The sequence below is a fragment of the Primulina tabacum genome, chromosome 5, assembly GCF_025594145.1.
Source record: "Primulina tabacum isolate GXHZ01 chromosome 5, ASM2559414v2, whole genome shotgun sequence".
NCBI lineage: Eukaryota > Viridiplantae > Streptophyta > Magnoliopsida > Lamiales > Gesneriaceae > Primulina > Primulina tabacum.
Genome location: NC_134554.1, coordinates 36,294,036 through 36,310,683, shown reverse-complemented (window position 1 = coordinate 36,310,683; position 16,648 = coordinate 36,294,036). Strand labels below are relative to the sequence as shown.

The 16,648-nt window shown below is 39.0% G+C and overlaps 1 protein-coding gene and 1 long non-coding RNA gene across 2 annotated transcripts; both read right to left on the bottom strand.

Moving 5' to 3' along the window:
- Window positions 1-6,513: 6,513 nt before the first annotated feature.
- On the bottom strand, window positions 6,514-7,380 carry LOC142544387 (uncharacterized). The gene has a single exon (XM_075651442.1). It carries the CDS (start codon window positions 7,378-7,380, stop codon window positions 6,514-6,516), a length of 867 nt encoding a protein of 288 aa, XP_075507557.1.
- A 288-nt stretch (window positions 7,381-7,668) lies between these two features.
- LOC142547500 (uncharacterized) lies at window positions 7,669-10,002 on the bottom strand. The gene is made up of 3 exons (XR_012820684.1): window positions 9,804-10,002; window positions 9,499-9,565; window positions 7,669-8,864 (listed from the first exon to the last, which is right to left on the bottom strand). It is a non-coding gene; the product is annotated as an uncharacterized LOC142547500 (long non-coding RNA).
- Between the last annotated feature and the right edge of the window lie 6,646 nt (window positions 10,003-16,648).

Here is a 16,648-nt window from a genome sequence, read left to right as displayed (position 1 = left end):
AGCTCGTAAATGGGTCCAAGTAGTTGGTTGATAGCAAACTTTGTGGGTTGTTACATACGTCACGAACAAACATAAGAGGCATCGAGGGTTGCTCAGTGCAAATACTATGACAATCAATTCAGAAAACATTTCAAAATATTCTATGAAAGTTAGATAGTTTAAGCATGAAAAATGTACGTGTGCCTTGAATTATGATGATTCTCCTCTGTTTATAGATTTTTGAGCACATACGGGCACTTGAGCCTTCATGGAGGGAGTTTTATAATGGATGTGTTGGTAATTTTAATAAAATTTAGATGTTGAATAAAAAATTATGTCTCATGAATGTTGGAGTGTCTTTTGGATCTTCACATTCTTGAGTTAATTGAAGAGTTTTGGCTCTTCATATTCTTGAGTTAATGGGAAGATTAATTGAGTTAATTAATCTTGCATGACTCTTGGTGTGCATTTTGAGGCTTATAAATAGTGTGTTCATTTCCTTATTTCATACACATGAAAATTTTATCTCTTTCAAGCACTCTCTTGCATTACATATTGTTATCTTTCCATTTGACCTCCGTTAAATCCCGGTGATAAAGTAAAGGTACGTTTTATGTTCGTCTTAGTAGTGTCTCGTGCTAAGTCACTGCTGATTGTTCCGTTGTATCATGGGAAACAGACGTCCGCTGAAACCTCGAATCACATACCGGAGAGGGCAAATCTATTTTAAAGAAATTGTACATGCTACAGGCATCGGTTTGGTTTTGCTTTTTTTTACACAATAGTCATATTGTAAACATCACACTTGTTTCGGTTATTGCTTTATCCCTACAAGTTCGTTTCTACGCTACTGTTTTTAGCAATTTTTCTAACAAACTTAAAACAAAATACTCATTACGTGGTTTGTTTCAGATATGGCTGCTGAAACCAGTGTGCAAAGGGAAACTGGTTATATTGTCCCTACTGTGGCTCAAGTTGTCCCTCATGTTACCCCACGTGCTGCTGCGGTTGCTGTCTCAGCCAGTCACGGTGAAAAGCCTGAAAAGTTCACTGGTGTGGACTTCAAAAGGTGGCAGCAGAAGATGTTGTTCTACTTGACGATGCTGAACCTGGCCAGATTCCTGTCTGAGGATGCTTCTAAACTCGAGGAGGGTGAGGGAGATGTTGAATCTGTTAGTGCTGTGGAGGCATGGAATCATTCTGATTTCTTATGCCGAAACTATGTGCTAAACGGATTGACCGATTCGCTCTACAACGTGTTTTGCGAAAAGAAAACGACTAAAGGGCCGTGGGAATCCCTTGACAGAAAGTACAAAACCGAGGATGCCGGGGCCAAGAATTTTCTTGTTGGCCGCTTTCTGGACTTTAAAATGGTGTATTCAAAGCCGGTTATCAGCCAAGTTCAAGAGCTCCAAGTGATTCTTCACGAGATTCACAGTGAGGGGATGACTTTGAGCGAATCATTCTAAGTGGCTGCTATTGTTGAAAAGCTACCACCAGCTTGGAAGGATTTCAAAAATTATTTGAAGCACAAGCGCAAGGAGATTAATGTTCAAGAGCTCATTGTTCGGCTTCGCATCGAGGAAGACAACAAGAGTTTGGAAAGACAATTGTTTTCTCCTGTTGCCATAGTCGAGCATGGTCAAAGCTCGAAAAAGAAAAATTTCTTCTCCTCCAACAAAAGGTTGAACATGGGACCCAAGAGAGGCATTTCGAAGAAAAAGTTCTCCGAAAAATGCTACAACTATGATGGCATGGGTCACAAGGTATCTGAATGTAAGAAGCCAAAGAGAAATCGAGAGGTAAATGTGGTAGAGAATATTTCTCATGAGGTTTCTAACATGAATCTCTGTGTTTTAATATCAGAAGTCAATCTGGTGGTTTCTAACTCAAAGGAGTGGTGGATCGACACTGGTGCCACTCGCCATGTTTGCTCGGACAAGGAGATGTTTGCTACTCTTGAGGAATCTGAGAATGGTGAAGAACTATTCATGAGAAATTCCGCTACTTCTTAAATCAAGGGTCAAGGGAAAGTTGTCCTAAAGATGACATCTGGAAAAGAACTGACTTTGAACAATGTGATGTATCTGCCTGACATCCGCAAGAACTTGGTGTCAGGGTCGCTTCTTAACAAGCATGGTTTCCGCATTGTATTCGAGTCAGATAAGATGGTTTTGTCGAAAAGTGGAATGTTTGTTGGCAAAGGTTATGTTTGTAATGGGTTATTCAAACTCAATGTTATGGCTGTTAAGCCCGTGATTAATAAAGTTAATACTTTTGCTTACTTACTTGAGTCTTCTTGTTAGTGGCTTGGTAGACTTGGACACGTTAATTATGATACAATTTGTAGACTAATTAACATGAAAAGCATTTCTGCATTCCAAATTGATAAACAACACAAATGTGAAACTTGTGTTGAGGCAAAACTAACAAGATCATCTTTTCGAACTATTGAAAGAAATAGTGAACCACTTGATCTAATTCACAGTGATATATGTGATCTAAAAGGTGTGCAAACTCGTGGTGGAAATAAATACTTCATCACTTTTGTTGACGATAACACAAAATTTTGTTATGTGTATCTTCTTAAAAGTAAGGATGAAACTATTGACAAATTTGTCCAATATAAAAGTGAAATTGAAAATCAACTTAGCAAGAAAATTAAGGTGCTAAGAAATGATCGTGGAGGTGAATATGAATCACCATTTGCTGAGTTTTGTGCTCAACACGGTATCAAACTTGAAAGAACTGCACATTATTCTCGTCAGCAAAATGGCATTGCAGAGAGAAAGAATCGCACCTTGAAAGAAAGGATGAATGCGTTGTTATTAAGTTCTGGTTTACCACAGAACATGTGGGGGGGAAGCTGTACTAAAAGCAAATTACCTTTTAAATAAGGTGCCCCGAAAGAAGTAAGATAAAAGTCTATATGAGTTATGGAAAGGTAGAAGTCTTTCCTACCAATACTTGCGAGTGTGGGGGTGTATTGCCAAGGTAGCAGTACCCACTCCAAAGAAAGTAAAGATAGGACCAAAAACTGTTGATTGCATTTTCATTGGATATGTTCAAAACAGTAGCGCGTATCGTTTTCTTGTACATGAATCTCAAATACCTGATATTCACAAGAATACGTTAATGGAATCAAGAAATGCTTCGTTCTTTGAACACATGTTTTCATACAAATCTAAGGAAGAGCCAAGTTCATCCAAAAGATTATATGAGACAATTGATAAAGAACAAGAGCTTGATCAAGATATTGAACCTTGACGTAGCAAGAGAGCTAGGACTGAGAAATCCTTTGGTCCGGATTTCATCACTTTCATAATGTAAAGTGAACCTCGAAGCTTCAAGGAAGCAATGAGTTCATCTGAGGGACCTCTATGGAAAGAGGCTATCAATTCCGAAATGGAATCCATTTTACAAAACCATACGTGAGAATTATTAAATCTTCTTCCGGGAAGCAAATCACTAAGCTGTAAATGGGTTTTCAAAAGGAAAATGAAATCAGATGGAACTATAGATAAGTATAAAGCCAGATTAGTAATTAAAGATTACCATCAACATGAAGGGCTTGATTACTTTGACACATATTCTCCTTTATCTCCTTTATCGAGAATAACTTCCATTCGTGTGATACTCGCGATTGCCGCCTTACGAAATCTTGAAGTACACCAAATGGATGTAAAGACAGCTTTTCTAAATGGAGATTTAGAAGAGAAAATTTACATGGAACAACCTGAATGATTTTCTACGACAGGGCAAGAAAATAAGGTTTGTAAACTGCTGAAGTCTCTGTATGGCTTAAAACAAGCACCAAAGCAATGACACGAAAAATTTGATAAAGCAATGATAGAAAGTGGATTTAAATTCAGTGAATGTGACAAATGTGTATACATAAAAAACACTGAAAATTGATATGTCATTTTATGTCTTTACGTAGATGACATACTTATCATTGGTAGTAATGATAAGATAATCAAATCCACCAAGAAGTTATTGAACTCAAGAGTTGACATGAAAGATTTGGGCTTAGCCGACGTAATTCTTGGAATTAAAATTCATAGAACATCAGAAGGGCTAGTTCTAAGTCAGTCACATTATGTTGACAAAATACTTGAGAAATTCAATAAGGATGACTTTGCATTGGCTAGAACCCCGATAGATATCAGTCAGCATCTATCAAAGAATCGAGGTGAGAGTATGTCTCAATTAGAATATTCTCGAGTCATTGGAAGTTTGATGTACTTAATGAGTTGTACAAGACCAGACATAGCTTATGCAGTGAGCAAATTGAGTAGATTCACGACTAATCCAGGAGTTGAACACTGGAAAACAATTATCAGATTGCTAAGATACTTAAGGTACACTCGTGATCATGGGCTGCACTATACCAGATATCCTGCTGTTATTGAAGGATACATCGATGCAAATTGGATATCTTATATGAAAGACTCAAAATCTACGAGTGTATTTGTATTCACTTTAGGAGGTGAAACAATTGCGTGGAAATCTTCTAAACAAAATCTAATAGCCAGATCCACGATGGAAAGGCACAAAATAAAATGTATAATAGTAAGTCTAGGCATATACGTCGTAGACACAATACCATTAGACAACTACTCTCAACTGGAGTTATATCTGTTGACTATGTAAAGTCAAAAGATAATATAGCGGATCCGCTAACCAAGGGATTAAACAGAGAGTTAGTTGTGAAAATGTCAAGGGGAATGGGGCTCAAGCCTAAAGAATAAATTGGTGAGAAGGAAAACCCAACCTACGCTGATTGGAGATCCCAAAAACTAGGTTCAATGGGACAACCTAATCGCACTAATTTAGAGAATCACTGTAGGGGTTATCCCTAACCTATTTCTATTATGAAACAGTGAATGTTGAAGATAAGCTTACGGCTTTTTATGATTCTGATGAGAAGAATATAGAATCACCTATGTGAGAGAGAAAACCAGGATGAACACTATCTATCTTCATCGCATCCCACTAGAAATATGGTTTCAGTATGTGGTACATTCTATGAGTACCAGGATGAACACTATGACGGCTGCAATGCGCCTCTTGAAGCAATGCTTCTCTCAATCCTGTGACATTTGGTACCACTAACCTGTTATTCATTCCTAAACAACCATCTGATGAGATATTGTATTTATCTGGGTTACCAGACAAAACCAAGTCTTTCGATTTCTGAACTTGTGGATCATTCTTTTGAGCTTTCTTGATCTTCGAAATAATCTTCGGCTCAAATTGTAAAGCAGAAACAATAAAATGATTGCCTTTCGGCTGAAAAGTCCAACCAGAAGTACATAAATCATCATAATTCTGCCAGACATGGATAGATGATATCATAACATCCTGATATTTCCGGCTTAATGCATCTGCAACTTGATTCATTTTTCCTGGCCGATACTGTATTTCACAGTCAAAATCCTTCAATAAATCCAACCATCGTCTCTGTCTCATATTCAGTTCTGATTAAGTAAACAGATATTTCAAACTCTTATGATCTGAGTAGATAATAAACTGCTCACCGTAAAGATAATGTCGCCAAACATTTAAAGCAAAAACAATGGCTGCTAATTCAAGATCATGAACTGGATATCGGGATTCGTGTGTTTTCAATTGCCTTGAAGCATAGGCAATAACTTTTCCATGTTGCATTAAAACACCTCCCAAACCTCTTGATGATGCATCAGTACAAACCACAAATCCACCTGATCCAGATGGCAATGCCAACACTGGTGCTGTTGTCAGCTTCTCTTTCAATGTAAGAAAACTATTCTCACATTCATTTAACCAAATAAATCTTGCATCTTTCTTAGTCGGTTGGGTAATAGGTCGGGCAATCTGCGAAAATCCTTCAATGAATCGTCTATAATACCCAGCCATTCCCATAAAACTTCTAATCTCCGGTATATTGGTTGGTCTAGCCCAATTCAGGACTGCTTCAACTTTACTCGGATCTACAGATATACCTTGGGCTGATATCACGTGACCCAAAAATATCACGCTATCCATCCAAAATTCACACTTCGACAACTTAGCATACAATTGAGAATCTCGAAGTGTTTGAAGAACCAATCGTAAATGCTCTTTATGTTCTCGTTTTGATCTCGAATACACCAGTATATCATCAATAAAGACAATGACAAATTTATCCAGAAAATTTCTGAATACTCTATTCATCAGATCCATAAACACTGCTGGTGCATTTGTTAAACCAAATGACATTACTAGAAATTCATATTGCCCATATCTAGTTCTAAAAGCTGTTTTAGGAACATCCTCTTCTCTAACCCGAAGTTGATGGTATCCTAATCGAAGATCAATCTTCAAATAAACAGAATTTCCTTGAAGCTGATCAAACAAGTCATCAATTCTAGGCAGAGGGTATTTATTTTTAACAGTAACTCGATTGAGCTGCCTATAATCAATGCACATTCTCATGGAACCATCTTTCTTCTTTACGAACAGTACAGGTGCTCCCCAGGGTGACATACTAGGGCGTATATAACCTTTTTCAAGTCAATCATGTAACTGTTCTTTCAATTCTTTCAGTTCTGCAGGAGCCATTCTGTACGGCGCTCTAGAGATCGGCGCAGTACCCGGCATCAAGTCGATGCTAAAATCAATTTCTCTTTGCGGTGGAAAGCCTGGTATTTCTTCAGGAAAGACATCGGGAAATTCTTTCACTACTGGGATATCAGATAATTTCGGTTCTTTCTTGGAAGCATCCACAACATAAACCATATATCCCTCATTTCCTAAAGATAATAATCTAAACATTTCCATCGCTGAGGCTAACGGTATCTTAGCCTGTGATCCTTGACCATAAAAATTCCATTTGCTACCATAGTATGGCCTAAATCGTACTACACCATGAAAACAATCTACAGTGGCTCGATAACTAGACAGTGTGTCCATACCAATGATACAATCAAAATCATGCATCGGTAATACAATCAAATTTGTGATCATATTGCTATCATCGAAATGCAACACACAATCTAACACAATTTGCCCAGATGGAATAAATCGACCAGCTGGCGTAGACACAGATACAGTTTCATGAAATGGTGTGGTCCAAAGTTCATATTCATCAACATAATCGGATGCAATGAATGAATGAGATGTTCCAGTATCAAATAAAACTAGTGCAATATGATCATAAATAAGGCAAGTACCTGCGATCACCCCGCCTGGAGCCTCTCTAGCCTGATCCTCGGTCAAAGCATATACTCGAGCTTGTTGAGGACCCTGGAAAGACTGTGGCACATTACCCCTGACCTGTGGGTAACTAGACTGCTGATAGGACAGTGCAGGAGTAAATGGTCGCTGAGATGAGCCACCTGGAAAACTACCTATGGCATAAGGCAACTGCTGTGGCTGCATCTGTCCCTGTGCACGGCTCGGACAAACTCTGGCAAAATGCCCTGACTGACCACAAGTATGACATGAACCCCATACTCCACTACACAGTGCAGTAGGATGTCTTCCTCCACATCGATCACAGTAAATCACGGGGTACTGTCCACCTGTCACACTTTGTGAACTGCTCGAACTAGATGAACTGGACTGATATTTCTTTTTAAACTGTTTTCCTTTTGGTTTGAATTATTTTTGTTTCTGTTGGTATGACTGTTGAGATGGAAAAGTTGGTGTACCTGCTACATAAGTGAGAAGAGCAGAAAGTTGTCGAGCATATTCCTCAACAGGCATATTGCCCTGAACTAGTCGATGAAATTCCGATTCTCTGGCTGAGTAGTAGGATGGTGGAGCATATTCTTGGAGAAATTTAGCACGAAACACCTCCCAAGTAATCTGACTACCTGTTTGCTGCAGTACATTTGTAGTAGCCTCCCACCAACGCTGTGCACGATCCCATAGTTGGAGAACTGCCATAGTTAACCTTCTATCAGAATCATAATGTACTGTGTTGAACAGGAATTCCATGTGTTTCAGCCATCCTTCTGCTCGATCACTGCCTTCATTTCCAAAGAATTTTGCAGGATGCATATTCTGAAATCGAGCTACAGCCAATTCCATTTCATCCACTCGGTGCACTAACTGTTCTACCTCTGCATCAGCTTTAGCGGCTATCTCTGTAGCAGGACGCCCGCGTCTACCTCGAGGAACTCTGTCATTTCCTCCGATATTTTGTGCCCCAGACTCCTGAGCCACTTCTTTTCATTTACCTTTATTTCCTCTAGTTGCCATTCTACAGGATTTAAGGTTAAATTCCCAAAATATTCAATAACCTCAATGTAATCCAAAACACTGAAATAAAACTCAAATGTATAGTCTACATGTCATATCTCTAAGATACTAACATGTAATTCATTCCAGGCAAGAGCAAGTAATTTCAAATAATCAAACACATGCGCACAAATATCTTGTGCCTAAACTCGAGTGTACTAACTCTAGTACGAGCGTATCCCAGTCTACGCTCTGATACCAACTGTGAGGGCCCGTTATCCTAATAACGATTTATTAGCATGCAATCATGATTAATCATTAAACAGTGGAAAAGTTAGTTAAAAATTTGCGTTTGGGCCTATAAAAATTTCGGCATGACCTTCCCGTAAATAGGACATACCAAAAAATCAAATACTCAAAATAAACAACATATGCCCTCAATAAACACAACAGCATACACACGTGCCAGCCAGACACGATCATGACATATCCCAAGCAAAATATCATAGAGTCGACAAGGCTCGATAATACCATAATACAATCCTCCAAATATATACATAGAGTATCTGGGAGACAGCAACACCACGCAGTACCTAAATACAACTGCGTCTACTCTCAAGGAGCTCTGGTACTTCCTGAGGCTTCCTCTCGAGCGCCTGAAGTCGAACCACCTGTACCACCTGTCATGTCCACACACAAAAGACACGACAGCCTCCTCTCGTGGGTCAGTAACCCCAGTACGAGACATCAAGAAACCACGATATATGACATAGAAATATAATGATGAGTAACCCCAGTACGAGACATCAAGAAACCACGATATATGACATAGAAATATAATGATGCCATGCATGAATGCAATGCATGAATAGGTGCAAGATATCAGGAGTCAAATGATCGATATCAACAATCATACATATATGCTCGAGCTGGTCCACGACTCAGCGGACCGTGCCTGGGATATGGCCCAGCCTCGAAGCCAGCAACTACCTAAGCCGGACCGAATCAAGGTAGCCAAACATCTCCAGGACACCATATCATATCATATATATAACGGATCTCAACCGAAATATAACTGGATCTCAATAACAGATAGGCTCAATATGATATGTTCAGTGGTATTGATGTGTCTAACGAAAATAAAATGTGTGCGAACCAAAGAAATATTTTATTTTATTTTGCACATCAATTACCAACTGATAATATGCGAGTCAGCATATAATATCACATAAATCAGCAAATAGCAAATAAATCATACACATGATCATCAGATGCCTCTGCCAGACATCGTGAAAATAACTGATCTCTACGTACCTCAACTAATTTACCAGTAACTTAAATCCTCAAGAAAGTCCTGGAATTGCCGACTCAGACAAATCACCTGAGTATTAATTTAAATGGTCTTATTATCATATATAAATTCCAGAACCATTTAAATTTACTAAAAATCCAATTTCAACAATTTAGGCATTTTAAATTCCTAAAATTCCAATATTCGACTAAAATGCCTAAAATCAATTATTTCTATTTTATCGTCGCAAAATATTCTTTTTAGCTTTAAATGACGCCAAACTAATATTTAAGCGACTGCGATAAGTTCTAGGTTCACCAGATTATACCTCCAACTCGCACAATTCCGGAACCTACAACAATAACCCAATAATTAATCAATAATGATACATTATTTGAGTCGAAATTGACTTAAATTCACATAGGCAATAATTCGCACCGATACAACTTGTACTTCCAATAACAGTGGCTAAGGTCGAGCCTAAACCGAAGCTAACCGGCAACAAGCGGTAGCGTGCGGTGGTGTAGGGGCGGAGTTCGGCCGGAAAACAACAGTGAGCGGCGGTGGCGACTGAACTCGTCGGAAATTGAGTTAAATAGCTGCGAAAAACCATCATAAACTCAACTATAAGAACCCTACAACCCAAAATTACCGAATTCAGTCAAGAAATGGCCGGAAAATCGCCACCAACTCCGACGACCGAAAATCAAAGTAGTGAAATACCTTGACATATTGGTACCAAAATGTAGCTCTCGTCAAGGGCTTTCCGGATATATATTTACTTGAATTTTTCGGCGACTGGTGCGACCACAATCAACGTTCAAAGGTGACGAAATGGTTGAAAATGATTTCAGCAGAAAGTTACGGGAAGAGATGAGGAATTCGGTGTGTGTTTATAGGTGTAGTGTGTGAGAGAGAGAGTGTATCATAATATATATATATATATTATGCATGTTTATCTTTTATCTTTTCGGGGCTCGAAATTTGACCCGGTCTATTTTATTTCAACTCTTATTTGCTATAAAATTTAAATATGCATAAACACACAATTTAATTATTTGGCTTAATTATTTTAAATTCCTCAATTTAAAATAATTAATCTTAATTATCGCCAAATAACATATAATTAAATCGGGTCATTACATTTCTCCCCCTCTAACAAAAGATTTCGTCCTCGAAATCGAAACACACAACACACCTTATATACAACCTAGTCAGACATCTACTACTGATAGTACATAGGAAAGTCAGAGTACATGGAATAATTTGTGACAATTTCAAACAAGTGAGGCCATTCTTGACGCATTTTAGCCTCCAACTCCCATGTAGCCTCTTCAGTCCCATGTCTACTCCACTATACCATAACCAGTGGAATCGTCTTATTTCGAAGTTGCTTATCCTTTCGATTAAGAATCTGTATAGGATATTCAACATAGCTAAGAGAACTGTCTAACTCCACATCCTCGGGTCGCAGAACATGAGATGGATCCGGCTCATACTTCCGCAGCATAGATACATGAAACACATCATGTATAACAGACAAACTCTGCGGCAAGTCCAATCTATAAGCCAATATGCCGATCCTCTCAACAATAGTATACGGTCCAATATAACGTGGAGCTAACTTTTCTTTTCGCCCAAATCTCATCGTTCCACGAAACGGTGAAACTTTCAAGAAAACTTGATCGTCAACCTGAAATTCTAAAGGTCTACGTCTTTTATTTGCGTAGCTAGCTCGACGATCCTGAGATGCTTTCATCCTTTTTCTAATTAAATTTATCTTTTCATTCATTTCTTCAATGAACTCAGGTTGTGCCAATGGTTTTTCTCCAACTTCATTCCAACATACAGGTGATCGACACCTTCTATCATACAAAGCTTCGAATGGTGCCATCCCAATAGTTGTTTGAAAACTATTATTGTAGGAGAATTCGACCAATGGTAAAGATTCTTGCCAGTTTCCACCAAAATCCATGACCACAAATCGTAACATATCTTCCAAAGTTTGTATAGTCCTCTTTGTCTGACCATCTGTTTGGGGATGATAAGCTGTACTCATTGCCAACTTAGTACCCAAAGCATTCTGAAGACTACTCCAAAACTTGGAAGCAAATCTAGGATCTCGATCAGATACAATAGATACTGGAACTCCATGTAATCGAATAACATTATCTACATATAATCGTGCCATTTTATTATAAGCATAAGTACGATCGTATGGAATAAAGTGTGCTGATTTAGACAATCTGTTGACTATCACCCAGATTGAATCACAACCTCTGTTTGATCTGGGCAAGTGAGTCACGAAATCCATTGCAATATGTTCCCAGTTCTATTGTGGTATTTCTAAACTCTGTAACATACCTCCAGGTTTCATTCTCTCGGCTTTAACCTGCTGGCATGTCAAACATTTCACTAAAAATTCTGAAATATCTCTCTTCATCGCATCCCACCAGAAATATGGTTTCAGTATGTGGTACATTCTATGAGTACCAGGATGAACACTATGACGGCTGCAATGCGCCTCTTGAAGCAATGCTTCTCTCAATCCTGTGACATTTGGTACCACTGACCTGTTATTCATTCGTAAACAACCATCTGATGAGATATTGTATTTATCTGGGTTACCAGACAAAACCAAGTCTTTCGATTTCTGAACTTGTGGATCATTCTTTTGAGCTTTCTTGATCTTCGAAATAATCTTCGGCTCAAATTGTAAAGCAGAAACAATAAAATGATTGCCTTTCGGCTGAAAAGTCCAACCAGAAGTACATAAGTCATCATAATTCTGCCAGACATGGATAGATGCTATCATAACATCCTGATATTTCCGTCTTAATGCATCTGCAACTTGATTCATTTTTCCTGGCCGATACTGTATTTCACAGTCAAAATCCTTCAATAAATCTAACCATCGTCTCTGTCTCACATTCAGTTCTGATTGAGTAAACAGATATTTCAAACTCTTATGATCTGAGTAGATAATAAACTGCTCACCGTAAAGATAATGTCGCCAAACTTTTAAAGCAAAAACAATGGCTGCTAATTCAAGATCATGAACTAGATATCGGGATTCGTGTGTTTTCAATTGCCTTGAAGCATAGGCAATAACTTTTCCATGTTGCATTAAAACACCTCCCAAACCTCTTGATGATGCATCAGTACAAACCACAAATCCACCTGATCCAGATGGCAATGCCAACACTGGTGCTGTTGTCAGCTTCTCTTTCAATGTAAGAAAACTATTCTCACATTCATTTGACCAAATAAATCTTGCATCTTTCTTAGTCAGTTGGGTAATAGGTCGGGCAATCTGCAAAAATCCTTCAATGAATCGTCTATAATACCCAGCCATTCCCATAAAACTTCTAATCTCCGGTATATTGGTTGGTCTAGCCCAATTCAGGACTGCTTCAACTTTACTCGGATCTACAGATATACTTGGGCTGATATCACGTGACCCAAAAATATCACGCTATCCATCCAAAATTCACACTTCGACAACTTAGCATACAATTGAGAATCTCGAAGTGTTTGAAGAACCAATCGTAAATGCTCTTTATGTTCTCGTTTTGATCTCGAATACACCAGTATATCATCAATAAAAACAATAACAAATTTATCCAGAAAATTTCTGAATACTCTATTCATCAGATCCATAAACACTGCTGGTGCATTTGTTAAACCAAATGGCATTACTAGAAATTCATAATGCCCATATCTAGTTCTAAAAGCTGTTTTAGGAACATCCTCTTCTCTAACCCGTAGTTGATGGTATCCTGATCGAAGATCAATCTTCGAATAAACAGAATTTCCTTGAAGCTGATCAAACAAGTCATCAATTCTAGGCAGAGGGTATTTATTTTTAACAGTAACTCGATTGAGCTGCCTATAATCAATGCACATTCTCATGGAACCATCTTTCTTCTTTACGAACAGTACAGGTGCTCCCCAGGGTGACATACTAGGGCGTATATAACCTTTTTCAAATAAATCCTGTAACTGTTCTTTCAATTCTTTCAGTTCTGCATGATCCATTCTGTACGGCGCTCTAGAGATCGGCGCAGTACCCGGCATCAAGTCGATGCTAAAATCAATTTCTCTCTGCGGTGGAAAGCCTGGTATTTCTTCAGGAAAGACATCGGGAAATTCTTTCACTACTGGGATATCAGATAATTTCGGTTCTTTCTTGGTAGCATCCACAACATAAACCATATATCCCTCATTTCCTAAAGATAATAATCTAAACATTTCCATCGCTGAGGCTAACGGTATCTTAGCCTGTGATCTTTGACCATAAAAATTCCATTTGCTACCATAGTATGGCCTAAATCGTACTACACCATGAAAACAATCTACAGTGGCTCGATAACTAGACAGTGTGTGCATACCAATGATACAATCAAAATCATGCATCGGTAATACAATCAAATTTGTGATCATAATGCTATCATCGAAATGCAACACACAATCTAACACAATTTGCCCAGATGGAATAAATCGACCAGCTGGCGTAGACACAGATACAGTTTCATGAAATAGTGTGGTCCAAAGTTCATATTCATCAACATAATCGGATGCAATGAATGAATGAGATGCTCCAGTATCAAATAAAACTCGTGCAATATGATCATAAATAAGGCAAGTACCTGCGATCACCCCTCCTGGAGCCTCTCTAGCCTGATCCTCGGTCAAAGCATATACTCGAGCTTGTTGAGGACCCTGGAAAGACTGTGGCACATTACCCCTGACCTGTGGGTAACTAGACTGATGGTAGGACGGTGCAGGAGTAAATGGTCGCTGAGATGAGCCACCTGGAAAACTACCTCTGGCATAAGGCAACTGCTGTGGCTGCATCTGTCCCTGTGCACGGCTCGGACAAACTCTGGCAAAATGCCCTGACTGACCACAAGTATGACATGAACCCCATACTCCACTACACTGTACAGTAGGATGTCTTCCTCCACATCGATCACAGTAAATCACGGGGTACTGTCCACCTGTCACACTTTGTGAACTGCTCGAACTAGATGAACTGGACTGATATTTCTTTTTAAACTGTTTTCTTTTTGGTTTGAATTGTTTTTGTTTCTATTGGTATGACTGTTGAGATGGAAAAGATGGTGTACCTGCTGAAAAATATGAACCACCACTAGGCATTTGTGGAGTCTGTGGTTGTCTCTACCCCTTTTCAATCCAGCCTCAATTCCAATCGCCTTGTCCACAGCTTCGGCATAAGTTGTAGGCGATCCAGCCATAACCACAGCATGTATTTGGTAGCCCAGTCCTTCCAAAAATTTTGAAATTTTCCCTTTTTTGCTGACAGCCACGTGGGGTACATAAGTGAGAAGAGCAGAAAGTTGTCGAGCATATTCCTCAACAGGCATATTGCCCTGAACTAGTCGATGAAATTCCGATTCTCTGGCTGAGTAGTAGGATGGTGGAGCATATTCTTGGAGAAATTTAGCACGAAACACCTCCCAAGTAATCTGACTACCTGTTTGCTGCAGTACATTTGTAGTAGCCTCCCACCAACGCTGTGCACGATCCCATAGTTGGAGAACTGCCATAGTTAACCTTCTATCAGAATCATAATGTACTGTGTTGAACAGGAATTCCATGTGTTTCAGCCATCCTTCTGCTCGATCACTGCCTTCATTTCCAAAGAATTTTGCAGGATGCATATTCTGAAATCGAGCTACAGCCAATTCCATTTCATCCACTCGGTGCACTAACTGTTCTACCTCTGCATCAGCTTTAGCGGCTATCTCTGTAGCAGGACGCCCGCGTCTACCTCGAGGAACTCTGTCATTTCCTCCGATATTTTGTGCCCCAGACTCCTGAGCCACTTCTTTTCATTTACCTTTATTTCCTCTAGTTGCCATTCTACAGGATTTAAGGTTAAATTCCCAAAATATTCAATAACCTCAATGTAATCCAAAACACTGAAATAAAACTCAAATGTATAGTCTACATGTCATATCTCTAAGATACTAACATGTAATTCATTCCAGGCAAGAGCAAGTAATTTCAAATAATCAAACACATGCGCACAAATATCTTGTGCCTAAACTCGAGTGTACTAACTCTAGTACGAGCGTATCCCAGTCTACGCTCTGATACCAACTGTGAGGGCCCGTTATCCTAATAACGATTTATTAGCATGCAATCATGATTAATCATTAAACAGTGGAAAAGTTAGTTAAAAATTTGCGTTTGGGCCTATAAAAATTTCGGCATGACCTTCCCGTAAATAGGACATACCAGAAAATCAAATACTCAAAATAAACAACATATGCCCTCAATAAACACAACAGCATACACACGTGCCAGCCAGACACGATCATGACATATCCCAAGCAAAATATCATAGAGTCGACAAGGCTCGATAATACCATAATACAATCCTCCAAATATATACATAGAGTATCTGGGAGACAGCAACACCACGCAGTACCTAAATACAACTGCGTCTACTCTCAAGGAGCTCTGGTACTTCCTGAGGCTTCCTCTCGAGCGCCTGAAGTCGAACCACCTGTACCACCTGTCATGTCCACACACAAAAGACACGACAGCCTCCTCTCGTGGGTCAGTAACCCCAGTACGAGACATCAAGAAACCACGATATATGACATAGAAATATAATGATGCCATGCATGAATGCAATGCATGAATAGGTGCAAGATATCAGGAGTCAAATGATCGATATCAACAATCATACATATATGCTCGAGCTGGTCCACGACTCAGCGGACCGTGCCTGGGATATGGCCCAGCCTCGAAGCCAGCAACTACCTAAGCCGGACCGAATCAAGGTAGCCAAACATCTCCAGGACACCATATCATATCATATATATAACGGATCTCAACCGAAATATAACTGGATCTCAATAACAGATAGGCTCAATATGATATGTTCAGTGGTATTGATGTGTCTAACGAAAATAAAATGTGTGCGAACCAAAGAAATATTTTATTTTATTTTGCACATCAATTACCAACTGATAATATGCGAGTCAGCATATAATATCACATAAATCAGCAAATAGCAAATAAATCATACACAGGATCATCAGATGCCTCTGCCAGACATCGTGAAAATAACTGATCTCTACGTACCTCAACTAATTTACCAGTAACTTAAATCCTCAAGAAAGTCCTGGAATTGCCGAC